This window comes from Poecile atricapillus, chromosome 3 (assembly GCF_030490865.1).
Source record: "Poecile atricapillus isolate bPoeAtr1 chromosome 3, bPoeAtr1.hap1, whole genome shotgun sequence".
Lineage (NCBI taxonomy): Eukaryota > Metazoa > Chordata > Aves > Passeriformes > Paridae > Poecile > Poecile atricapillus.
This window is the reverse complement of record NC_081251.1, coordinates 61,606,263-61,629,144: the sequence shown is the minus strand read 5'-3', so window position 1 is coordinate 61,629,144 and position 22,882 is coordinate 61,606,263. Positions and strand designations below refer to the sequence as shown.

The following is a 22,882-nucleotide window of genomic DNA, read 5'->3' as shown; positions in this document are numbered from 1 at the left end:
AGCAGAGGAGGATGACAGGTGCTCAAAGGCAGCATCCCCTCTTACAGGATGTCTTGTGTTCAAAATTTGGCAGTGGCAGAGAAACAGGTAGGCATTGTGAGGAAGAAAATGGCTGAATTCCCAGTGTTTGGGAAGCTCAGAACAAGCCAATTAATTTTCCTACTGAAAAAAAAAAAACTCTTTTAAAATACATCTTAAATTATTTTTTAAAAATTAGTTGTTTTTTCAGCTTCACCACCTGCTTAAAAATGTTCTCCTCCCTTTAATAATGAAAGCTCTTGATGCTTAACAAGTTACCATGACAAGTTGCAATCTGGTTATTAACTGCCTGCTTTGCACAAATGGCATCTATCACATGCAGTTCTACCCCCCGGGCAAGGCAAAAAGGACCAGCTCGTTCCTCATCTGCACGGTGCAGATAGAAGACTGACGTGGCATTTGCTTATGAAGACACAGAGCGGGAACAGGGACACAAGTACTCAATTGTCAAACTGCCTTTAGCATAAGACGTGCCTAAGCCAATACCTGTGGCATCAGCTGGTCCCAACCATTCCCCGTTTTTCCTCAGGATCTGCACAGACAGTGCACAAGCAGCCTGTAGCATTTTTTTGCAGTGAAACAGTGTGTGGAAATCTACAGTCCCTCTTCAAGGTGTGCTGTTGGACATGGGCTTGGGAACAAAAACCAGGGTGAGTTTTGGAAACTTGCAGCAGAGTAATACCAGTGTCACTGCTGTTGTCATTCCACCTTTGGATGTTCATTCCAAAATAACTGTGGCAGCCCAACTCTTCGAAGTAAGGATGCTTTATTTCAAACAGAGATTGATTAAAATATACATTTCACAGGAAAATGTTTTTCTTAATGTCTTTTTTCCATACATGTTCTTACATATGATTTGTACCTGAAATGAAATAAAACATCTTAAGATAGATTAATAAAAAGAAATAACTTAGAATAAGGAAGTTTTCAAATGAACTGTAGGTAATGTTAGGTTGTATGTACTCTATATACTTCCCTCCAGGGGCCGTATCTGTAAATGTGAAAATGAAATGTAGCATGGACAGATGACCTATTTCATTAAATAAAAAAAGATTTATTTTTTATTTTGTATCATAATTATGATTTCTTTTGGAACAATAAGAGGGCAAAATTTACAATTCTAAATCAGTATTTGTTTTCATTAAGGTGTTTTTGTTTTGTTCTAAGACGAGCAGTTTGTTGAACCCTTCTGCCACTGCACTGCTTTCTTCATCATCACTAAATGTAACCCAGTGACTGAAATCTTTCAGATTGGGGTGATTTAAATTTTCTGAAGTGTGTGCTGAAGAAGTAGCTGATGGTGCCTGTATGGAAAGGGGGAAGGAGGAATGCATGTCCAGGTCCAGAAGATTGGTGTTCTCTGGAAGGGAGCTGGTATCCAGTCGCTGTGGATGCTGGCCTGCTGGTGCAGGAGGGCCCTGGAGCTTCGCCGTCAGTTCTGCAGCACTTGGTGCCAAGGGCTGAGTTGTGCTGTTTTCTGGGCTGGCACAGGCTGTGGGACCCGAGTGAGCAGGGCCAGGAGTCTGGGGACAAGACCCAGGGTTGTTGTTGTTGGAGTTGAAGAGTGACCCACTAAAAAGGGGGCTGTCACTGCTATGGAGAACTTGGAGATGAAAAGCTGCAGGAGCTGACTTCTTTCTTCGTGGTGGCACCTTTGGAGCAAAGGGAGCGTTCTGGGGAGGCAGTACAATGGCCTCAGCTGTGCTTGCTGACAGGGGCTGCCTTTCACTGCTCCCCCTGCTCTCCTGAGGCTTCCCAGCTTGTGTTCTGGGCTTAGGGACTGGAGTGATCTTGGTTGGACTAAGAATAGCTCCAGCTTCTAGATGGGGCTCTAGTAAGCCAAAAGGAGACTGTGCTGTCTGTTGGTCAAATAGATCTTCTGGAGACGTGGCCTGAGGAGGAAATGGAAGAAGAAATGTGAGAACAAAAAGGGACCTTAAACACTGAGTCACTACTGGTGCAAGTCTAACTGACAGCATTACTAAGAAAAGCTGACAGTCCTGGAAGGAAAAAAAGCAGTACAAAGAGGAGGCTTGACAGCACCGTTCTCCACTGTAGTTCCTGGGCTCAGGGCTCATGCACTGTGCCTTGCACTCACCTTCAGAGAGCTGCTGAAGGGCCAGGACCCTTCAAGCCTGTTCACTCACAGCTCTTTCCGACTGACTCCCTTTTCAGGTTAGGATTTTGCTCTGGGCCAAATTAACACAGTTCTGAGGAGTTATTTATTTGTTACATCTCTCTGCTGACTAATATTACTTAAGCAGGATTGCATAGGGAGGCCTTTAGGTGTAGATTATTTGGATAGATAAGACTGAAGAAGAATTACCTTAAACTAACCCAATACATGCATTGAGGCTCTGTCCTGTCTCACTGATGCCAGCAACTGAAGATAAAAATAAGCTTTAATGCCCAGTCTAGCACACATCCACCATTTAATAGTATATAAATAACAAGCACAGCTCAGTCTAGGAGCAAAGACTGCTTCAGATTTCTCACACTTTATGTGATTCAATGAAAGCATTTAAATTCCTTATTACTCTTGCGTAGTATTAAAAGATAATACACAGGATTTTTCATGCAGGCAAAATATTTAGTCAGTATCTCATGCTGGACATATCCCTTGCCACTTCTTCCTGTGTGCTGTTGTTTACATTTGACTGTGGTAGAGGGGGATTAGGTAAAGGTATTCAAGTACACAACTCCCATTTGACCTCCCTCAGATGGAGGAAGGAGTGGAATTCCAGGGCAGAGTCAAACTGAAATAGATTTATTCCTGCAGAAGCTCTCACATAACTAACATCAAAATAGCAATCCCTCTCAGCACCTTTCAAGACTGACCTGGGAATGGCAACAACTTCAACAAAACAAACTGACCACTCCTTGGCATAGACTGTGCTGTCTGGGTTGGTTTTTTTTTGGTGAATCTGCTAAGTAAAGATAGCAAAGTCCATTATAGAGAAGAGGTGAATGCCTTTACCAAAGGAAGGTACGGCAGGAGCCCTAAGAATTTGGAAGAGAGCTTCCTTAGCAGAGATTCTGTCAAAGGAAGAATACAGAAGGTTATATTTGTCATTCTCTTGTACTCAAATTCCTTTATAAATTAGATGATCATTTTAAGCAGCTCTAGAGGTTAACTATTGTCTCCGTTGTAGAGACCTGACATATATTAAAACCTGAACACCTACAGCTTTGTATTTTTGAGAACATGAATTCTTGAGTAGACTCCAGAATTCAAACTGAAAGGCTGAATCACATTACAAGGTGTGCAAGAAAAGCAAGAAAGGACACAGAACTGACAAAGAAGCCACCTCAAATCTTTACAGAGCAGACCACTCATGGTCAAAAGTAGAGGCTGTGATAAAGTACAAGTGAGTCTTAAATCCTGACAAGGTTTAGACAAACCAGAAGAAAAACGATAATGGACTGACAAAAAGAAAAGCTGAAGATGGCTCTCTTTCTTGCATTTGTATGCCTTGGTGGCTGTAATACACAAAATTATTCCAGCACCTGCTGACATGACTGGACTGCCTGCAAAAAACAACCAGCCCACCCCTCCATCATTCACACTGTGTAATGGAAGCTGGATGCATTTTGCTGCAACTCTTACATTTTCCACCTTGACTCCGGTCCTTTGCAGGGGCACTGGCTTCTTTGGAGTTGGAACTTTGGGTGGTGGACGATGAGGCACAGGCACCACTCCTGCCTGCGACCCTTGAAATTGTGTTGACTTTGTGATGCTGGGAAGAGCCTCAGGTTTGGAGGAAATTTGGTTTCTGGTTGGAACAGGCTTTACTGCATCTTCCTGTACCCCTGAAAAGCAAAACCAAATATGGCATCTTGGCCTGCTCAGAACATAGACTCAAGATAATTTCTTTCACAACCACGTTTCCCCTTGCCTATAGGGCCAACTCAGGCCAAGAAGGTAGGTTTTGGAGCTAAGCACAGACCTTTGCAATCCTGTAACATCTGTAAGAGGCTGTTAGGGAAAAACTTCCCTGTCTGAAATAATTTCATGCCAAACCAGCAGTGCTGTGCCACCATTTGTTCAAGTGGAAAAAACACTGGCTGGGGGTTCAGGATTCCTGGGCTCAAGCTCTGAGTGTCCTTTTGCCATTATCTGGAAAACCAAGTTAATGATACCAAGTGCATCTTGTAGAGTACTTTGGAGAGAACTGTAAATGCCAAGTGGTGGTATAGCACAAGGGACTGGAAGTGATGCTGACCAAACTAGTTTTCTTACCCACACCAAATGAATGTGAATTTCCAAATCAATGGAGAGTAAATCTGATTTCAAAATGAAATGAAAACCACTGAGGAACAAACATCAAATGCCTTTATCATATTTCTAAATAAATGGGATTATTCCAGATTGTATTCATTCTACATATAAATGAAAAAGGATCATTTTCTCCTGAGAGCCTTGCAAACTCAGGTAGCCATTTCCACTCATACAGCATCAGCAGAAAGACTGCATACAACCCTGGAGGGTACATCGACAGTACCTAAGCTAGTTTTGTGCTCTGACTTGCCCTTGCAAGAAGCTCGCTTCTCCAGGGACTACATAGAGAGGCTAAACACAGAGTAGCCTTTTAGCTTAGCTATTCAAGCTGAAGTAGTGCAAGCTTTTATCTAGGTTACAGCTATATTTGCTGTCCAAAAGTGAACAGAATCCAGGTTATTTCTCCTAAAGCTGCATTTGCTCTGTAGTTCTGCTTGGAATAGTGAGCATTCAGTAAATAGAGCAGCAAATATCCTTTATGCAACTCTGAGCAAACATGGGCACCATCAGTTTAGTAAAATCCCATCTTTATATTTTAATTTTTCTGACTAAATTTGGGCATAAATAACCCTAGGTTCTTCTAGTAAAAGGTTCTACAACAAACTATAAAATTTTAATTACCTTGAAAAAAAGGTTAATATTATCAGAACTGACAGAGAATACCACATACAATTTGGCAAGAATGTGTTCAGGTGAAATTCTGAATAGGAATATGTGCATCTGGGCTATGGCAAGATGAATACACCTACAGCTTTCTTTATTTAAAGATTTTTAGAAGTCAGTTAGAAAGCTGTGCTTACCTCCTTTGGCCTCCATAAGACATCTAATAGCTTCTTCTGCTTCCTCAGCTGTGGTGGTTTTGATCTGTTTGACGTTGTAAGGTTTGCTTATTCCAGTCCGGACTTTGGGCTTCACAAAAAGATAGGAGAACGAGTCATCTTTAGAGAACTGAGATTTTTCTTGTACACCTCTAATTTTACAGCTAAGCTCATACATCTGTAAGATTCAGTTTTTGCAAGTGGCTAATCAGTGATCTATAAACACTAAAGAAATGGGAATCTTTTAGCAAATTGTACATCTTTGCTGCCAGTTGACAGAAGGCCAGTGTCTGAGTGCCATAGCCATCCCTTCTTCAATGTGTTAGGGTCTTCATCCAGCAAGACAGAACTGGGGGGGGGGGCGGCATTTCCACATTTTGGTCTTGGTCTCCTCAGGGGACTAACAGCCTTGCTGGCAGTGGTCAAGACTTTTCCTGCATTCTGGGCACTAGCATGGCCCACCAAAACAGAGGTGAAAAAATAATTAAACCACATGATGATGGTGTTAAAAATTCAAGTTAGCATCTGTCAGAAAGCAGCAACAGTGCTCTGGTCTTACACCGCTCATTCTCCCTCTCCCTCATTGGCCTTCCTAACACTCCAGTTAATTTATTAACATTTTTCTGCTGTCTAACAGGGCCTAGAGTTTAGTATTAAAGTACAAGAAGTTATCTTGGCATTTTCAGCTTAGACATGTGATGGACTTCCTTCCTTGTATGACAGGTGCATCCTGTACGTGATTGTCAGTGTGGATGGGAGGGATCAGGACAATGGCAAGGGGCCATGCTGAGCAGCAGGACTCACTGGCTGCTGAGGGGCTCCGGGAAGCAGCTTTGCTGTTGCCAGGATGGAGCAGGTGGAATGGCTTCCTGGAGAGAGGGAACCATCTGAGGGGGACTTTTTGCCTGATGTTCCAGCTGGAAGGGGAATAAAAAATGGCTTTTTACATTCAAGAGCTGGTACAAAATTTTACCTGCAATGGAGCAAAACCAATGTGCATACATACCATCACCCTCTAAAAATCTTGAACTGTTTCAGGAAGCAGTTTTGTGTTAGTCTTTCTTTCATTTAATTAGTTAGATAACCTCAGCTGAGCGTTAACATTGCATTCTAGGCACAGAAATACAGATACCAGTGTTGGCACTTCTGTGCAACATACTCAGAAATGAATGGAAATAATCCCAAAGAGCTCATCTTCTATCAGGAAGACAGAGCATCACAGAACTTCTAATTTAAGTCTGGAAAATGTACACAAAAGAGAATTTTGGGCTCCAAGAAAAGCATGACATATAGCTTGTCTAATACAGGAGGCAAAGATGATTATGCTCATGTAGCAATCAGCTTTCATCCAGAAGTAGCCATAAAAACAGGAGCAGCACAGCTCCTGTTGTGGCATCTCAGGGGGGCAGAGCTCAGGTAAAGAGCATCACTTCCCTTTGTGCCTCACTGAAAATCATAATCCACTTTGCATTTCCTTCATAAACACAAGAATTGCTGGCAAAGAAAGAAAGAAAGAAAGTAAAAAAAAGTCCAGAGCAACTATTTTGTCAAAGGTTTTTAAAATTCTGATTACAATTAATTCAGAATCAAAAAAAACTGCAGGAAAACACTCAGTGACTTCAGAAGTCAGCAGGCATAAATACCAAAATCTTTATTGCCACGAAGTGGCTGTTTAACCCACTAACCTGAGTGGTGAGCTGGTATGAAACATATGGGCTATTCTATCCTTACTAAAGACATTTTTTTTGTGGTGTGTATCAGTCATTCTGAAGACAAACTTCTCCATTACTAAAGGCAGTAATACTCAGGCTGAAACAGGCTGGGAAGCAAGTACAAGTCCCTCGAAAACCTGACATTTCAGAACAAGGTATTCCTTTCTTTGTCACCCAGATGTGGCAGGCAAAAACTGTTTAATGTGGTGCCGGCCCCAGCTGAACAATGTTCAACTCACCAGGAGGGGGAGGCCTCTGTGGTGGCTGAAGCGGCCGAGGCCTGGTAGGAATGGACAAAGACCTGCTTGGAATCCGGCGGCTGCATTCCCCACTTGCCTCCAGTTCCCGCTTCAAATCGGCCAGGTCTGCATCATCTAGGGACATTTTAGAAGTGTCTGTATTAGGTACCCAGCGGGTGAGGTGCACACCAGATCTGAGAGGTCAGGAGAGAGGTGACTATGAGTGGCAAGCCTCAGCCAGGTCTCTCAGCAACACAACAGCTCCATTCACATTTTCTGCTCTCCCCCAGTGCCTGCCTGCTCCCACTGCAGGAAACATCTGCCCTTTTGTCAAATGCTTCTTTCTCTCTCTCTCTTTCCAGCATTTATTAGCTGTTTGCACCAGCACAACTGATTCCAGGGTTACTGGGCACCGTGTTAGTTTCTGAGATTTTCACAGCCAGACTTAGTGGCAATCTGCTCCCACTCAAACTATCATGGCTAGTCATGGTGAATTCCTTGCTTTCCATCTCAAACACAGGAATTCCATTTGAGGATTAGACACCTTTTCTTGCACAGGAGAACTGTTTTTATACCAGAGAAAAATCTCTGCTTTCCAGCAACATCTTCTAACAGGTACAGCTGCCTCAATCTGATAGCTGTTTGCTGCACCTTACATCACTAATTACTCAGTCTTTGATCCCATCTTAACCTTTCTGACAGCTGGAGAGGGAAGTATGGATTGCCCTATTCTCCCCCATCTGTTATAGTGAAGACTTTCATTTCAGGCCTCTCACCCTGCCATGGCTGCCCAGTTATGCAGCTCTTGTTCTTTAGAGCTCCAAGATTCACTGGGGTTAGTTTTGTCCCTATGTTTTGGAGAGATGGGGAAGGAATTATACAGCAGCAGTCTCTTGCAGTTCAGGCATTTGTAAACAAGTTCTTGTTTTTTGGAAAGCTGTGCTCTGCAGGGAATCACGAGCTGCCTCACAGCTTCCTGCTCCCACTCAGCAGCAGATGGCAGCCACAGAGACAGAGCCTGTGGTCTGCTCGGCCCGCCCTGCCCGTGCTCGCTGCATTTTCAGTACTTCTAAGCTGCAGACACGGGCTCATCAGTAGGACCCAAGGAGTCGTGCAGGCACCTGGAGGCATGGTTTGAAGTTCAGTGAAACTGAACACAACAAAAGCCAGCCATTACCACTCAATTCCATCCCTGAAAGGCTGCTGGCAGGGACATCAGTTTCGTGAAGCTGTGCCCTTCCCTGACCTCAGAAACACACATACACGCTATTGTGCCTGTCACTGTTTTCCATCTGTGTCTGCCACCAGCTACACAGTCATCATACCTTCAATTAGGAGTTACTCAGGCAGAATTGGAAGCTTATGGAGGAATCTGAAATTGCAGACACTTTAAGATTAATTGAATATATCATATTTTGAGTTATGTGAGATCATGAACCCACCCTGACCTCCTTCAAACTATACTCCATAACCTCTATTTACTTTGTGATATTTTTTGTGGAGAAGAGTTAGTCTGAGTGACAAGACTCCCTGCAATTCTCTGTGGCTTAATGAATCATCACACAGTAGGCCAGAGGTGCTTGGAGGGCAAGGCACCCTATAATACAAAGTGATTGACTTCACAGTATTTAATAATGACTGATTACTCCTTTACTCAGGGAGAGGCTTTTGGGTCTGGCCACACTGAACCCAGTCTATGACTCAAGGTGGGCAAAAATGCCATAAACCACTCTGTTTGGAAAATCTGTCTGTGTGTAAGTGTACAAATTCCATTCAATCTTTTTGAACTCTACTTCTGACTCAACCTTTTGAAGGTATTAAAAGTTTTCACTTTTATATCAAAAGACAAAGCACTTCTGAGAGAGTGCAGACTGACAGCTACTGAATCACTTGCTGTCACAATTAGGTGTTTAATACATATCACAGCCTGTCAATGCTTGTCCACTGAAGCATGTCCTGATCACATCCCACTGTAAGACTACAACTGGCTTGGCTAGTTCTTGCTGCAGTTTTTATCAGTTTTCTATCCGCAGCTTTATCTACTTTTTACCAAGTCACTTCACAGTCATGTGCAAATGAGCCAAGTAACTGAGGAAAAAGGTAACACATTTATGAAGAACCTAAAGAATGACTATATATATATAAATTCTGTGAATCTTGACTCCATAAGAAAAAAAACAAACAAGAACAAAGGAGAAAATTCAGGCCTCTGAAGTAATTTGAACACAATAACCTACCAGCATACAGCTGACGGCTCTGCCTCTGCTGCTGCTCAAAGGACAGAGTTGAGCCCATCACTGAATCAACAGGATTCTTTTGGTTTGATTTTGCTTTGGCCCTCACCAACAAGAAAATAGCATGCAATTTTTTTTGTATGTTCTGGTGCCAAGCAACATCAAATGGATAAAAAGATTTAATTTCCTCCAGCTAGAAAAGGAAAACCAGCATTTTTCAGCTTTCCTGCCTTGCCCTGGTCTAGAGAGAAGGAGAACCTAAGTTTCATCATTTGTATTGCTGTTATGCCTGAGGACCTCAGTAACAGTCCCTAACTCAAGGGAAGCTGAGCATGAATAGGTACTACAGGAGAACCTAGAATGAAAATATAAATGAACAGGGAAATCCACACAACAGGAAAACAAACAACAATCCTTCAGGTCTTACCTTAAGGAAGGTGGATACTTTACCTTTATACAGGCGGGAGGGTTGTCCAGATTTGTTTGAAAGAGCTACAGATGTGCAGTGTCCAGGGCGCTCTGACATATCTTCTGCTGTGTCTGCTACTAGGTGTTGACACAGAGCATCCTCTAAATAATCATCTTCATCCTCTATATCACCTGGATTAAAATATTAGATAACAAAGAATTAATGAGCAAATTCATTCTCTGTCTCTCTACACTACCAATTAATTAATCTATACTATCAGTTAATTTAATATTAAATTTATTGGCTGGGCAAGATTCTTGTATGTGAATGAAACACACCACCCCATGTGTTTCATTACAAGTCTGTCTCTACAGACAGTTGTATCATACATTGAATTTGCTAACATATAACACTAAATAGACAGGATGATCTAAGTAACAGTTCTATGCCCAGGCACAGAGTCAGGTTCCAGCTTTAATTACAGTTGTCTTTTTAAGAAATGTGGCTTCATCACAAATTAAGGTGCCACTGACACTCATACTGTACCTTCTCTCTGCAACCAAAGCCAGCAAAGCAATTTCTCACTACTTAGCTTAGAAACATGTTGCTTACCTTCTGACTCATAGTCCAAACTTGAGAAGTCAAAATTTTCTTCCAGAAGATGGGAGTTTGCCGTGGGGGACATGGGGACAACGCTGTCTCGTTTTCGAGCAATTTCCTCCTGAAGGCCCTTTAGCCAGTCCTTAGTCTTGGGCTGGATCCTCACTGTTCTGCCTCTAACCTAAGCACAGAAAGAATTGTTTCCCTTTGCCAAGCACCTTTACAAAACGAGAATGCTTGAACAGAATAAGCAAGTGCTGCCAGCCTGTTTGGAATCACACAGATCACAGATTCCGAGTTGGATGGTACCCAGAAGGATCATCAAGTCCAACTATTAAGGGAATGGCCCATACAGGCATTGAACCCAGGACTCCGATGCTATTAGCACCATTCTCTGACCAAGCTGTACAACTGCTTCAGAAATTGAGGCAACTAAAGCTTCAGTTCAGAAGCTAAATGGAAAGACAATTTTCAGACTTTAAAAATATGCTTGAAAGCAAATGAGCTTCACAGCTCAAAAGTAATGCTTCTGCATTTGGGAAATACTGGAGAAACAGGTGAACCATCAAATATCATCAAAACACTGGAATTACAATCTTGGCATGGGAGGGTGCCATTTTTGAGTCAGCAGCTTTAAAACACACAGGAGTTTTGTACCTGCTGCCACCTGTAAGGAGACTCTGACCAGAAAATCTCATGTATGATGTATATGGAACATGTATTTTCAAACAGATTAGGACTTTAGCTGTTTAAGTGTGTTGCTCTATGACATTTGCACCAAAATGCAGACAAGCCAGCAGCTTTGGCAGGAAAATCAGTTTGAAAAGTTCCTAACTCATATTTCCAGCACCATTACATACTGTGTGCATACAACTGTGTTTCAGTCTGTGCTATAAATTACATCAATGTTAGTAGTCAAATTAGAAGATAAAACTGCAAACATGAAAGAAGAATGAGAGTTAAATCCATTATTTCAGTATTAAGTTTACAGGACAGCCCCACAGTTTTTCAACAGGGGGTTGATAATTTGTAGATTATGTGTGTGGGAAGGAAAAGCAGAGGATGGGAAGGTAAACACCCACTGCTAATGCTGGATTTACCACTGACGCCAATGAATCATGTTGCTACAGCTTAGCGGAAGAAGCCTATTTGATACATTGGGGAAACAAAAAATCTCCACACCACAATCCTGAGGATGCTTTGGCAACAGTATAAAGCTACACAGAAGGTCAGGAGAACTGCTTCAAGTGGCCACAACCATGAAGAAGTCCACGTGCTCTGAGGTGGTGCCAGGGGCCAGATCCTAAGCATTGCTTGGGATCCATGAAAAGTCACCTGATGCCATCCTGAAACTAAAATACTGCATGAATAGCCTCAGTAGATGTGAAAGTTAAGGACTTCATGAGCACTAACTTTCTTTGAGATAATGCTACCTGATTTAAGTAGAAACTCAAGTACCTCATTCTCAGCAACCACTTTTGAGAAATTTGTTACAAAATTATTATTATAGGTTTGAGAAAGTCTTACTTTGGCACCATCTATATCCATAACACGAAGAGCTGACTTGCTGTCTGCAAATGTCACCAGCATTTGACCTCCACAGATCCTAGTGAAAAAAGGCAGAGGAGAAAAACCACTTTATTTCACCACTGAATAAAACCCTTTGAAGGCTAGCATGATAGAAAACTACCATATAGATCTATATACAGGATACATATGCAGTGCTATGCATTTGATTTTAGTTGTATTTCCTTCACAATTCTACTTTTTGAGGAGAAGCAGGTGATCTATTAATCCCAGCCAGGCTTCTCTTTTCTCCAGTCCTCCCTGGTGTGACCCCAGCACCCTGCCCTTTTCTGGATCACCCCTGGAACAGCAGGACAAACATCTCAGTAGCTGTTGACAGGATACCCAGTGCAATATCTACACTGCCTCTGGACTAACTTCGGTGGTTCTGCATATCCTTCACCTCAGAGGACATGTGATGCTCCCAAAGACTAGTATTCCACCAAGATCTAAAGCAATTAAAAATAAAATAAACCAAGAACTATCCACCAAGACATGTTCTTTTCTTGTTCCTTTTCTTCACAAGCATGGTGGTGCTGCTTTTCCTGCATGGCTGCTTTTGAACCCTCAGCTTATGTTGGTGCTTCATGAAACTATACAACAACAGGTCATCAGCCTTCTCTATGAATAAATGAATCAAATAAACATGAACAAGTTTTTGGTAGTGTTTCCCAGAAGTCAACTGTTAGGTCTTTTGCCTGTATTTCTCAAAACAGAAGTCTCAAAGCTGTGCTGGAGCCCTGTAGAGAATCAATCAGAATGAAATTAAGCTGCTCTGCCAGAAGGTATCACAGTCTCCCTCTCAAACCCAGTGGGTGATAGCTCTGCAAGAAGCTGTACTGTTAACAAACAAGCAAAATCACCCCCAACAGGAAAGAGAGCTGCCAGGAAATCCTGCCAAGTGTGAAAGAGTGGTGGAAGAGAGTAGACCCCTTCAGAGGAGGTAAAGCAGGGTCTGAGGATCCACCAGAAGCAGCAATGCTTGGAAGTGAGGCCTGAATCTAAAGATGATGATTTACATCGAAGTCTCTGCTTTAAGGTGTTGTCCTGAATAAAATTCTCTTCCACTCAGACAAGAGAGCTGTTAGATTATTTCTTTAAAAGGTTGTTGAGAGGTACAAGATATTCAAAACACTTGCATTCAATTTCTAATGAAGAATTGAAAGCGCAGCAAAGGAATTCTGCATACTTCCTTCCAAAACAAAGTTAACTCTGTCAGGACAAAAGGGATCTTCTAGTCTGTGGTTTTTAATTGATGCCATGCCATTTCAGATCCCAAACTCACCTGACCAGAACAACAGTGCCATAATCCTCAAACATCTGCATAAGCTCTGTACGCAAGTCTTCAGGAAATTCATTCTTCTCTTCAGGTGTTGGTGATAGCAGATTTACCACTACTGTGGCATCCAGTGGTCCCTGGAAGGACGACACTTCTCGGAAAACATTGTCACGGGCAGCTTCATTAACTTCCTGAACTTCCACTTCTACAATAGCTAACACTGGCCTACACAAAACAAAGGAAAAATACTTATTTAAAAATAAAAAGTGCTTATATAAAATTTAAATCTCTGTAAAGAAGGGGGACAGGTAAACTTCATTTTTTCTGCAGTGGTGAACATCATGCATAAGCACTATTAATTATATTTCCCAGCCCTGCATTAGCTGAATGTAACAGTGAAGACATACATAAGTGAATTGTTGTATGCAGCACTTACAGCAAACCTACAGACCAAAATATCAGAATACTTCACTCATTATCAAACAGCTGTGGCCACAAACATCCATAAATCAGGATGGATTATTTTCTGTTAGACAAGGCCACATGTCTTCTTCCAAAAACTAAGAATAAGGTATTCTGGATCTATAATGTTGTCATGTAGCAAATACATGCCAATCCTTTACACTATAAGCAGCCAACACTGCAAACTTGCTTCTTGAGCCATTTCTTACAAATTACTTCTCTGTGTGTTAGATCTGAATAAAATTGAGAGAGCAGTCTGAAAGAGTAGAACTCATCTCAGTGGGTGCAATCCACATTCTCAGATTTTCACCTGCACATACACACAGAGCAGTGACTGGGATGGCTGCTCTTACAACTGTGTCAAAATTGCTGCCTTCTACTTGCAATAGACCTGGCTCTTGAATACACATTATCAGAACATATGAAAGCCACAGCAGCAGGGCTCGGAAGGGATAATAAAGGGGAAAAATGTATAGGAAGCATTAACTATTTCCATAAGCATTGTGAATCATAATACATTTCCATATGTCACAAGAATACAGCTATGCCCTTTTTCTAGCACAAACCTTGGGAAAGCAAACCTGCTGACTGTAATTAAAAAGAAGCTTTTGGAGTCAAGTTTGCTGAAATAGAAAACCATGTATAACAGCCATGTTTCACAGATTGCATCCTCAGGGTCCTATATAATGAGAGCAGCAGCTCCACTGTGCTTTGCAGAACACAGCAATGTCATAGCCTTGACACAGAGAAATTGATTGCAAGAGGCATGCTCTTCCATCACTAGAGGACTACAGAACAGTCCCGGCATGCAAGAGCACCACCAGAAGCACATAGACAGCTACTGGGGGTCACTGAGCACTGCTAGAAGGAGCAATATTGTAGCATTTCCACAAAGCATGCTAGGGGTGAGACAAATATTCTCAATGTAAGGGACCTTTCAAAGTGTATTTATTGCAGAATTTGTTTCTCAGAAGTGAAGCAGAGAACAAGTTTATCAAAGATAGGTCATTAATATGCCTAAGGAGAAGTTAATGACATAGACCAACCAGCACTAGCCTTTGATTTTTCTATCTTCTCCCATTTCCGTTTTTAAAGGAGGCACAGCAGCCCCACACTTGAGTACTGTGAAGAGGCCAAACTTGTCCCTGTGTGGCCTGGCTTGCACCTTTTCAGGCCACACAGTCCCAACCTCCTCCTTGCCTGCAGCAAGCTGAGTAGAAATCCATCAGAGCAGCTTCCTTAGGTATCAGAGCTTTTCCAAAACCAAGCAACAGAAAGCTCTGTTTTCTATACCTCTTGCTGCAACTTATTCAACCCTTGCTGCAATCACTGTGCAGAAAAAAATAAATACATGACTGTAGATACTTGCCATTCTGGTATAAAACTCACCATGAGAGTTTAAAACTCATCAAGCAGATACTGAACATGGAATAAGGGTGTAATTCCTGTTTTAATCAGACTTGGTCCCTCACTCTGAATGCGTAATTCAGCATGACACATTTTAACCTGGCCCATTTTAACCTCTCTCTGAATGTTTAGTTACCTGTGGTCAGATGCTTGCAGCTCTGCTCTCCCATAGTACATCAAGGCTCCAGGGGTCCAAGTGTGCCTGATTTTAGTATCAGCACTCAGATCACTGTCCAGAAGATTGATCTCTCCAGCTATGCAGCACAAAACATGATTTAAAATTCACTCAAATCTAGTTTTACTAACAGTTAAGCACAATTTTATTAGGAAGCACTCCACAGACCCTAGTAGTGGGAGGTGGGGGTTTTTTGTTCTTGTGTACATATATGTCATTCAAAGATGAGCTCGTATCCTACAAGATGCACAAATTAGGGACTAGATAGACAAAAAAAGAGAAAGGACTGGGAATGCAATGAGACAGCTGATCAGTAGAGTAAGACTGCAAAATTGTTGACCTGAATGTCGTCCAATTAATCATCTGTACAACATGGGTTGATAGAGTCCTATTAGTATTTTACCTCCTATCTCAACACTGAGCATAAAACCAGACACTGTACTTGGACACTATTTTGCAAATCTCGATATTAGACAGGGATTGGAGAAACAATACACAATAGATAGGAGAAACCAAAGCCATGCAAATCCAACCTCCAAATAATTCCACTGTAGCCCATTAAGGTGACAGAAAGTGTTCCAGACATTATGCTAGAGTGAGGTACTCTTGCTGTTAGTAAAAAGGAAGGTTTTAGGTCACTGCTTGAATAAATGGATAACTCTGTCCCTCTTTTCTGTGAAGCTAAAAATTAGTTACTATGGAATATGGCATTTCTTCCTAATCACTCACACTGGGGCTACACTTTCTTCTCATAAGAGCAGTCATTTAGCCTATAACAGCAATAAGAAGCAACACAATAAGAGCTGTGAGGCAGAAGAGCCTTGCCACCAGCAGCAAAGGAGAGGAACTCTGGCAGCAAACTAAGGAAGCTCTGCAGGGCTGGGAATGTACCAGTCAGTTATGGACCCATGAGAGCCAGCTGTGGGAGGCCTACAAATTCTAAAGCAAGGGACCTGCCCTGACTCTTGCAGACCAGCTGGTTAGGTCCTATGTGCTGTATGTACTCCAACTGACAGGCTCCCCAGGGGCAAGTTTTGCCATGCAAAGTAAGGAATATGCATTAGAAATGCTGAAGGGTGTTCTTTGTTCTAAAATGAAAACAGTCAGCACAAGAGGGCTGTTTTAACTTCCTTATTACATCTCATACAGCTTCTCTTTCCTGGACTGCATCTCTATCAATGGGTTAAGCTCCTCATTTTATTTTGTTTTTCATTCCTTAGATAAGACTGCGTAACTGTATCATGATCACACATGCACTCATTGCCCTAGTTTTGCTCTGTAGTATTTAACACAGTCATAGTATGACTTAGATTCCAAACAGAAATTTCCAGGCATGTGAAAAACCACATCTGCAAGCACAGATGAAATTAATTCTCCAGCAATTACACTTTTAATATGAATTTATTCAAACTTTAGAAACACCAGGGGATAGATGTTCCTGCAGACTGAGAGAATGATTATGAAAACTATCCCTGGACATGCAAAGAAATGCTTTTTATTTCTTAATTGTAACTTTTGAATAACAAGTGAAAACAGCCTTCCTGTTGTGTTGGCCACTCATGAATTCAAAGTACTTTATAAGCACTACTTAATGAAACCTCCCACAACTCTATAAACTAGTAGAAAAATTCCTAAGAATTACCAGTTCAGATGAAATTACAAAAAACTGTTTCTACATTTACTGAGAATAGCAGTTTTAACAATCTAGCCATTATAACACAGGAACTTTATGTGGACTGAATACATTTTATATATATACATATATATATATATACTAATACAGAGTTATTTCTGTATTACTACAGCTGGGCTCTTTTCAGCTCCTCAGTGAGCTCCCAGCACCTTTTTGATCTGTAGCATGAAGCCTTTATTCACACACACAAGAAGAAAGGTCCTCCTCTATCTCTGACACTTAATCCAGTGAAGCTGAAAGAACATCTGCTTGAGTAAAGTACCATTCACTAGATTAAATCTCCTTAAGTGGGTTCTAGATGAATTCTAGAACAACTTTCAGAAGAAGGATCCTACACACCTGTTTTTTCAAAGGGCAGTTTCTTTCTCCACCAAAGCACTCTGTCAGTCCATGCTGGGGTTCTGCACTTATCACTTGTATCATAAGCCTCCGAGCCAACGTCGTATTTATATGTTGGTCCAAAATTAATAGTCCCTTCATGGAAGTCTTTAAAAATCTAATGAAATAAAGAACATCTCTTTAAGTTGCAGATGAGGAAGGTGCCACTGTGACATATCAACTTCCTCGCAAACAATGTTCTGATTTTTAAACCAGTTGCTGAATTCAAGTGCTACAAACAAGGGTCTGAAAATGCAACTTCTTCACTCTCTCAAGGAACAAGAAAGACCAAGCCAGAATGCAATTACTCAAGAAAATGAGATACACTGCCTTACTTTTCCACTGGATTTTTGCTGCTGTAGCTGATCAAATTCCAAAAGTGTCTTCCAATCTTGACGTTTGAGAAAATAAAAGACTTCTTCATACGTTAGATCAATGCGATAGTTAAAATCACCACACCAGAAGACATAGTCATGGGAGAACATGTTCTGCCCCTGGTTTTGAGGTACAGAATATTGTTAATGATAAATCACATTCATGAAAACACCTTTAAAATGCACTGAAATGTAGCACTCAGTCTCTCTAAATTACTAAATACTGGATCTACTCATCACAATTTTTTTGTCAAAATTCACTTTGTGCAAAAATAGAATAGTTCCTTCACTGTCTTAGGCACCCCACTGAGCTGAATTTTGTAAACAAGAATGACCCTTCTTTCCTGAAGGTATGTTTAAGCTAGAACCTAGCTTTATAGTCACAATTTGTCTGTCATAAATATTCAAAGTATATGTTTGTTTCCCTAACACATTTCACATGCATACATTTGCATATTCTAAATATAACACCAAATATGCTTCTGATACTGAGGCAAATTTAGCAACAAGCTCCTGAGTAAGAACAAGCTCCAAATTCAATCTTATGTGCACACCACAGCTTTGTAAAGGTATTGAAATCAAACGTCAATGAAAATTCACTCCAGTTCTAAATTTAGCATCCTATCCTCTAACCAGTCTTTTTTTTTTTTTTCTTCTTCTTCTCAGTGCAGCTATAAACCTCTAAACCCCAGAGATTCATAAGGGAAACGTTCCAGACTGTGGCTGTCACAGCACTAGAGGGCACTCTTTATATGCATTATACACACAAAGTACCTTTAGCTGTTTAAGTGTAAAGGACATCAAATAGTTAACGAGGTATTAGAAGGAAAAACTGCCATAAGCACAACTTTATGGCCATTTGGAACAGATCTTCTTTGCAGGACGTCCAGTCTGTCAGTATTAGCTCCTACATAAACCAACTGATTGATATGCTGCACGTGCCAAGCCTCTAAACCTTACAAACAACAGGAAGGTAAAATTTTATGCTTTGCAACCTAAAAGGCATTTTTTGCTGACTAACTGAAATACACAAACTGGTCCAACCCTTTCATGGCTTAGGGCCTTTTCAGAGAGGTCCAAGAAAGAAGGTATTGTGGAAATTAAAGCAATCACCATTAAGGGAAGCAAAGGAGCCCTGCTACCAAATCCCATGGGTTATCTACAAGTTTGAGGAGAAAGTTGGAATTAAAGCACTAGGGTGACTGATCTGACACAATTTAGGGGGAAAGTTATTCATGCAGACCAGTGGCACCTACTTGCCATGCTCTGAGAGAAGCCAGCAGTTCCTTGAGAGCGACACATTCATGAGGAAAAAACGAAGGGAACAGAGGGTACCATGTCAGTGCTCAAGAAAAGATCTATCATACCCGACCCAAAGCAGCCAAGGCACTGCTGCACTGAATGGCATGGATGATCTTTCAGGAATTCTCACTAACCAGAGCCAGCAAGAGCTATCACTATCATGCTCTCCAGCTCTAACCTCAGTCATCTAGAGTTTAACTGCACAAAGCCAAGGACTTTTCAAGCACTGGAGCAACTCTATTTTTTGAAAGGATTAGTACTTTTGTAAAGCAAGTGCTATACTGGGTGGTATCTAGTCTTCTGTGAAACATGCTTCCCTATTTCTTATTTATTTATTTGCTAACATTTTCTTTAACATTTTCTTTCATGTTACCAAAATGTCTTTCTTGATGACCTGTCATCAAAGGCAGCCTGAGACCACCAGCTTCCACGATGTAAAGATACCACCTTTATCTCAATTTTTTTAATGCACATACATCTACACTTACCATTGGGAAACTGAGTTTCTGTGTGATTTCTTTATAATCTTCATTCCTCTCTTTCACTTGAGTCTGCCCAGCAGTCAAGTGACTGCATATAAAGCAGAAACTGGTACTGTAGAACTGAAAACGAATGCTCACTGCCCCTTTATTCCCAGCTTTTCCTCCCATTCCTGTCTTCACGGTGTCTATTGCTACATCCCTGCATTAAAAAAAAAAAAAAAATTGAAAGAGAATAGATTAAAGGGCTTCAGGGACAAACATTCAATTAACTTTGACTTCAACAGAAAGGGAAAAGCTGGTTTACAATGCCAAGTCTTCTCCCCTATAGAAAGCTTGGTGCTTTTAGGCACATCTTTTAGTTTCTTGATGTTCATGTACTTATGTTTCAAATTAAGTGTAATACAATAGTACAGAAACAAAACTATCTGAAAGTATCTTTCTCCTTTTCTTGCCCCTTCCAAACAGACCAGCAAGACCTTATTTCTGAAGTTCTGTGAATTTCTATAGAGTATAATTTTCAAGTTTACCTCTACCATGATCCTTAAAATATTGACAATAACTAAATTTACTATTATGCTTCCTTTTCCTTTTGAACATATGGGAATTTGCTTTTCAGACAGTTAACAATTTACTGCTCATATGTGTTGAAACCCAACTTCACAGTTCATGATGGATTTTCCATTTAATTAAAGAGCAACAGATCATAACCCAAATTCATTAATTATTGGATACAACTATTTATATGTAACTTCTCAAATGAGTTCTGTACTGATGACAAATTGCTTAAGGTCTCCATGTTGCTAATTACTTAGTATTTCAATGTGATGATTAGTACACACTTCACTACAGAAAGATAACTTGATAAAGCAGACCACCTGCTCTCAGGGTAATTTCTCCTAAATAGCCAGGCTACTCCAAGAACAAAGCATGGCTGTCTGATCAGATAAGTAAACGATGAGATCATTGTCGTAGCCAAGCCCAGCATCATGCATGTCTTTCCCAGTGAGAAAATTTTACTTTCCAGAGAAAATGACAAGCAGATCTGACTAGAATATTACTGATTTTATGAAGGGGCGTGCAGAAAACTGCCATATCTTATTTGAGTTATTCTCAGAAATTCATGATCTAAAGGATGCAAGATGTTACAGGTCTCCTTTCCCCAACCCCTGCATTTTCTTCTCTCTTCCTCCCCCATCTTTTGTACCTTTTTTCTCCCTCTTTAATTTCCTCTCTTTTCCTGACAGTAAGGACACCACCAGAAGACACCCTCAGGGAGGCAAAGGAGGGACATCAAAGTCTTCTATGAAACAATGGGTTTTAAGCACTCCTACAAAAGCACATGTTCAGTCTTTTTACTCTAAAGTTCTTCCTTCCTGCTGCCTGCCTACCCATCTCCTGACTGGTATTCAACTGATTTTCGTTAATGGCAAAGGTTATGCTGAGATAACCCACTCTAAATTCAATTGCTTGTATTTCATCAATCCTTTCACTGATGTATAAACCAACTATTGTCTCATTATTTATCTATCTTCTGTCTAAATCTCTTCAATCTCTGTAAGCACAAAAGCTTTTTTTTTTTTTGCACTTCTGATCATTTTTCCTTTTCTAGATGTGGGAAAAAATATGCAAGCATACAGGTTAGGTTTGATTATGCTCACATACCACATTTGCATTAAATGATGAAACTTGGTCACTAAAATCTAACCCTTCCCTTTTCCTCTTGAGCTTCAAAGGGCTACATCCAATTTCTGGCAGTTTGACAACTGCAACAGAATCACTGTGCTGTTCTGCTTCTGATTTCCATTTAAACCATGAACTTCCTGCTGGATTACTCAAATTTTTTGTAAGCCAGGAAAAAAGTCAAAAACTGAGAGAAACATTTCTCCTCTGGACTTCTTCATAGCAGCAAAAACAGTAATTCTTTAAAATCATTTTGAAGAAAGATTACTGGAAAACAGCAATGCAAGACCATCACAGTTATCTGGATTGCATTGCTCTGTCTGGCCTACAGCACCTGATGTTGCACAAGCTCTGTTCTGAGGTTTGCAGTAGATATGAGATCATGGGGTAGAAAGAGGCAGCTTTTGATATTTTAATCACAAAATACAGCAGCCAATCAATGCCTTATTATGGGATAGAGAGGAGTCCATGGATCTCAGGGCTTCAAGGTCAGACAGATGCCCAAAGATAGTTTTGGCTAATTATTCACTTCCTAACCATTTACATTAAGACAGCATAATTCTTTCACACTTAGCCTGCATAATTCTTGCCCACAGCAAAGACATTTTAATGCAAGTATCTCCACGGGTTGGTAATCTTCTAGGAGTTTGGTCACTCTTCAGAGACAGCTGAGCTAGTAAGCAGAGGATACACAGCTCTGCACCCTCCTGGCTGGGCACACAGTTCTGGTTCCCATGACATCTGGGAAAGAGAAACACTTCATATGTTCTCTTACCTCTCAATTCTATAAAATGTCAAGGGGCAAAATTAGGTCTCTTTCCTCCATTCTTTTCAGGTCTAGAACCACCCCTGTTTCCATAAGGAATGGACAGGGCTAGAAGTAACACCTGCCCTTCAGGCAGCAGGCAGGCACTTGCCTTCATTCGGTGCATCAAACACTCTCAGACTTATGAGCCCAGGTCATTCCTTACCCAGAAAGATAGCACCCAAACCAGGTGCTCCACCCTGACTGCCCACTTGGAGCATCATGCCTGGCTTTTCAGCTAACTGGAGGAAGACACTGAGGCTGCCTGGCCTTTGTGCTATCCAGGGAGATGGACTCCAGCCTATTGCTGTCTGGAAGCATGCCTCTTCTTCATGCTGAACAGCGACCACAACCCAGGTCTGCATGACTCCCACCAAGATGAGAAATTTCCCTCCAGCATGTGCTCTGACCACACTCCAACACCAGATGTTACTAAAGACACAGGTTGGGTTTTGGGGAATTTTTTGTTTGGTTGGTTTGGGGTTTGTTGTTGTTAGGTTAGTTTTATTTTAAGGTGGGGTTTTTTTCTTGTTTTTTTGTTTGGTTTGCTGGCTTTTTCAGTTTTTTTGTTTGTTTTTGTTTGGCTTTTTTTTTTACCTGATGAAGGGGACATGATATGGTCGTACAAAGATGAAAAGACAAACACCAACAAGCTGTGCTGATGTCAGCTGAATGTAGCGGTGAGTCCTGGAAATAGCCTTTTGAAGCTGCTCTCCCCACATTTTTCTATTCGTTGTACTGGAACAAACATAAAATCATTTAATGGAATCAAAACAAACCACATACAGTCAATAAAATGAATAGATTAACTGTGCCTTAGATTTACAGACATCCCATTAGGCTGTAGAACTTGAAGTGATGTAGAATGCATGGCATAATACCTCCTTGTAAGCCAGCCTAGAGTTAGCAGGGTCAGTGAGCCCAGGCACAGCACACAAATACAGTCATC

The 22,882-nt window shown here is 41.1% G+C and overlaps 1 protein-coding gene across 3 annotated transcripts in view; it reads right to left on the bottom strand.

Annotated features, from left to right (window-relative positions):
* Nucleotides 1-788: 788 nt before the first annotated feature.
* The window catches only part of SYNJ2 (synaptojanin 2), a 66,341-nt gene continuing 44,247 nt past the window's right edge, over nt 789-22,882 (bottom strand). For all 3 annotated transcript variants that reach the window (XM_058834430.1, XM_058834431.1, XM_058834432.1), the window contains 14 exons: nt 22,531-22,671; nt 19,455-19,647; nt 17,626-17,784; nt 17,252-17,408; nt 15,181-15,298; nt 13,182-13,400; nt 11,858-11,936; nt 10,343-10,511; nt 9,772-9,921; nt 7,088-7,222; nt 5,941-6,053; nt 5,119-5,227; nt 3,647-3,849; nt 789-1,931 (listed from right to left, as the gene is read on the bottom strand). In XM_058834430.1, coding sequence (XP_058690413.1) covers nt 1,152-1,931; nt 3,647-3,849; nt 5,119-5,227; nt 5,941-6,053; nt 7,088-7,222; nt 9,772-9,921; nt 10,343-10,511; nt 11,858-11,936; nt 13,182-13,400; nt 15,181-15,298; nt 17,252-17,408; nt 17,626-17,784; nt 19,455-19,647; nt 22,531-22,671 — 2,725 coding nt within the window. In that variant the 3' untranslated portion in view covers nt 789-1,151. The remainder of the gene's footprint in view (nt 1,932-3,646; nt 3,850-5,118; nt 5,228-5,940; nt 6,054-7,087; nt 7,223-9,771; nt 9,922-10,342; nt 10,512-11,857; nt 11,937-13,181; nt 13,401-15,180; nt 15,299-17,251; nt 17,409-17,625; nt 17,785-19,454; nt 19,648-22,530; nt 22,672-22,882) is intronic.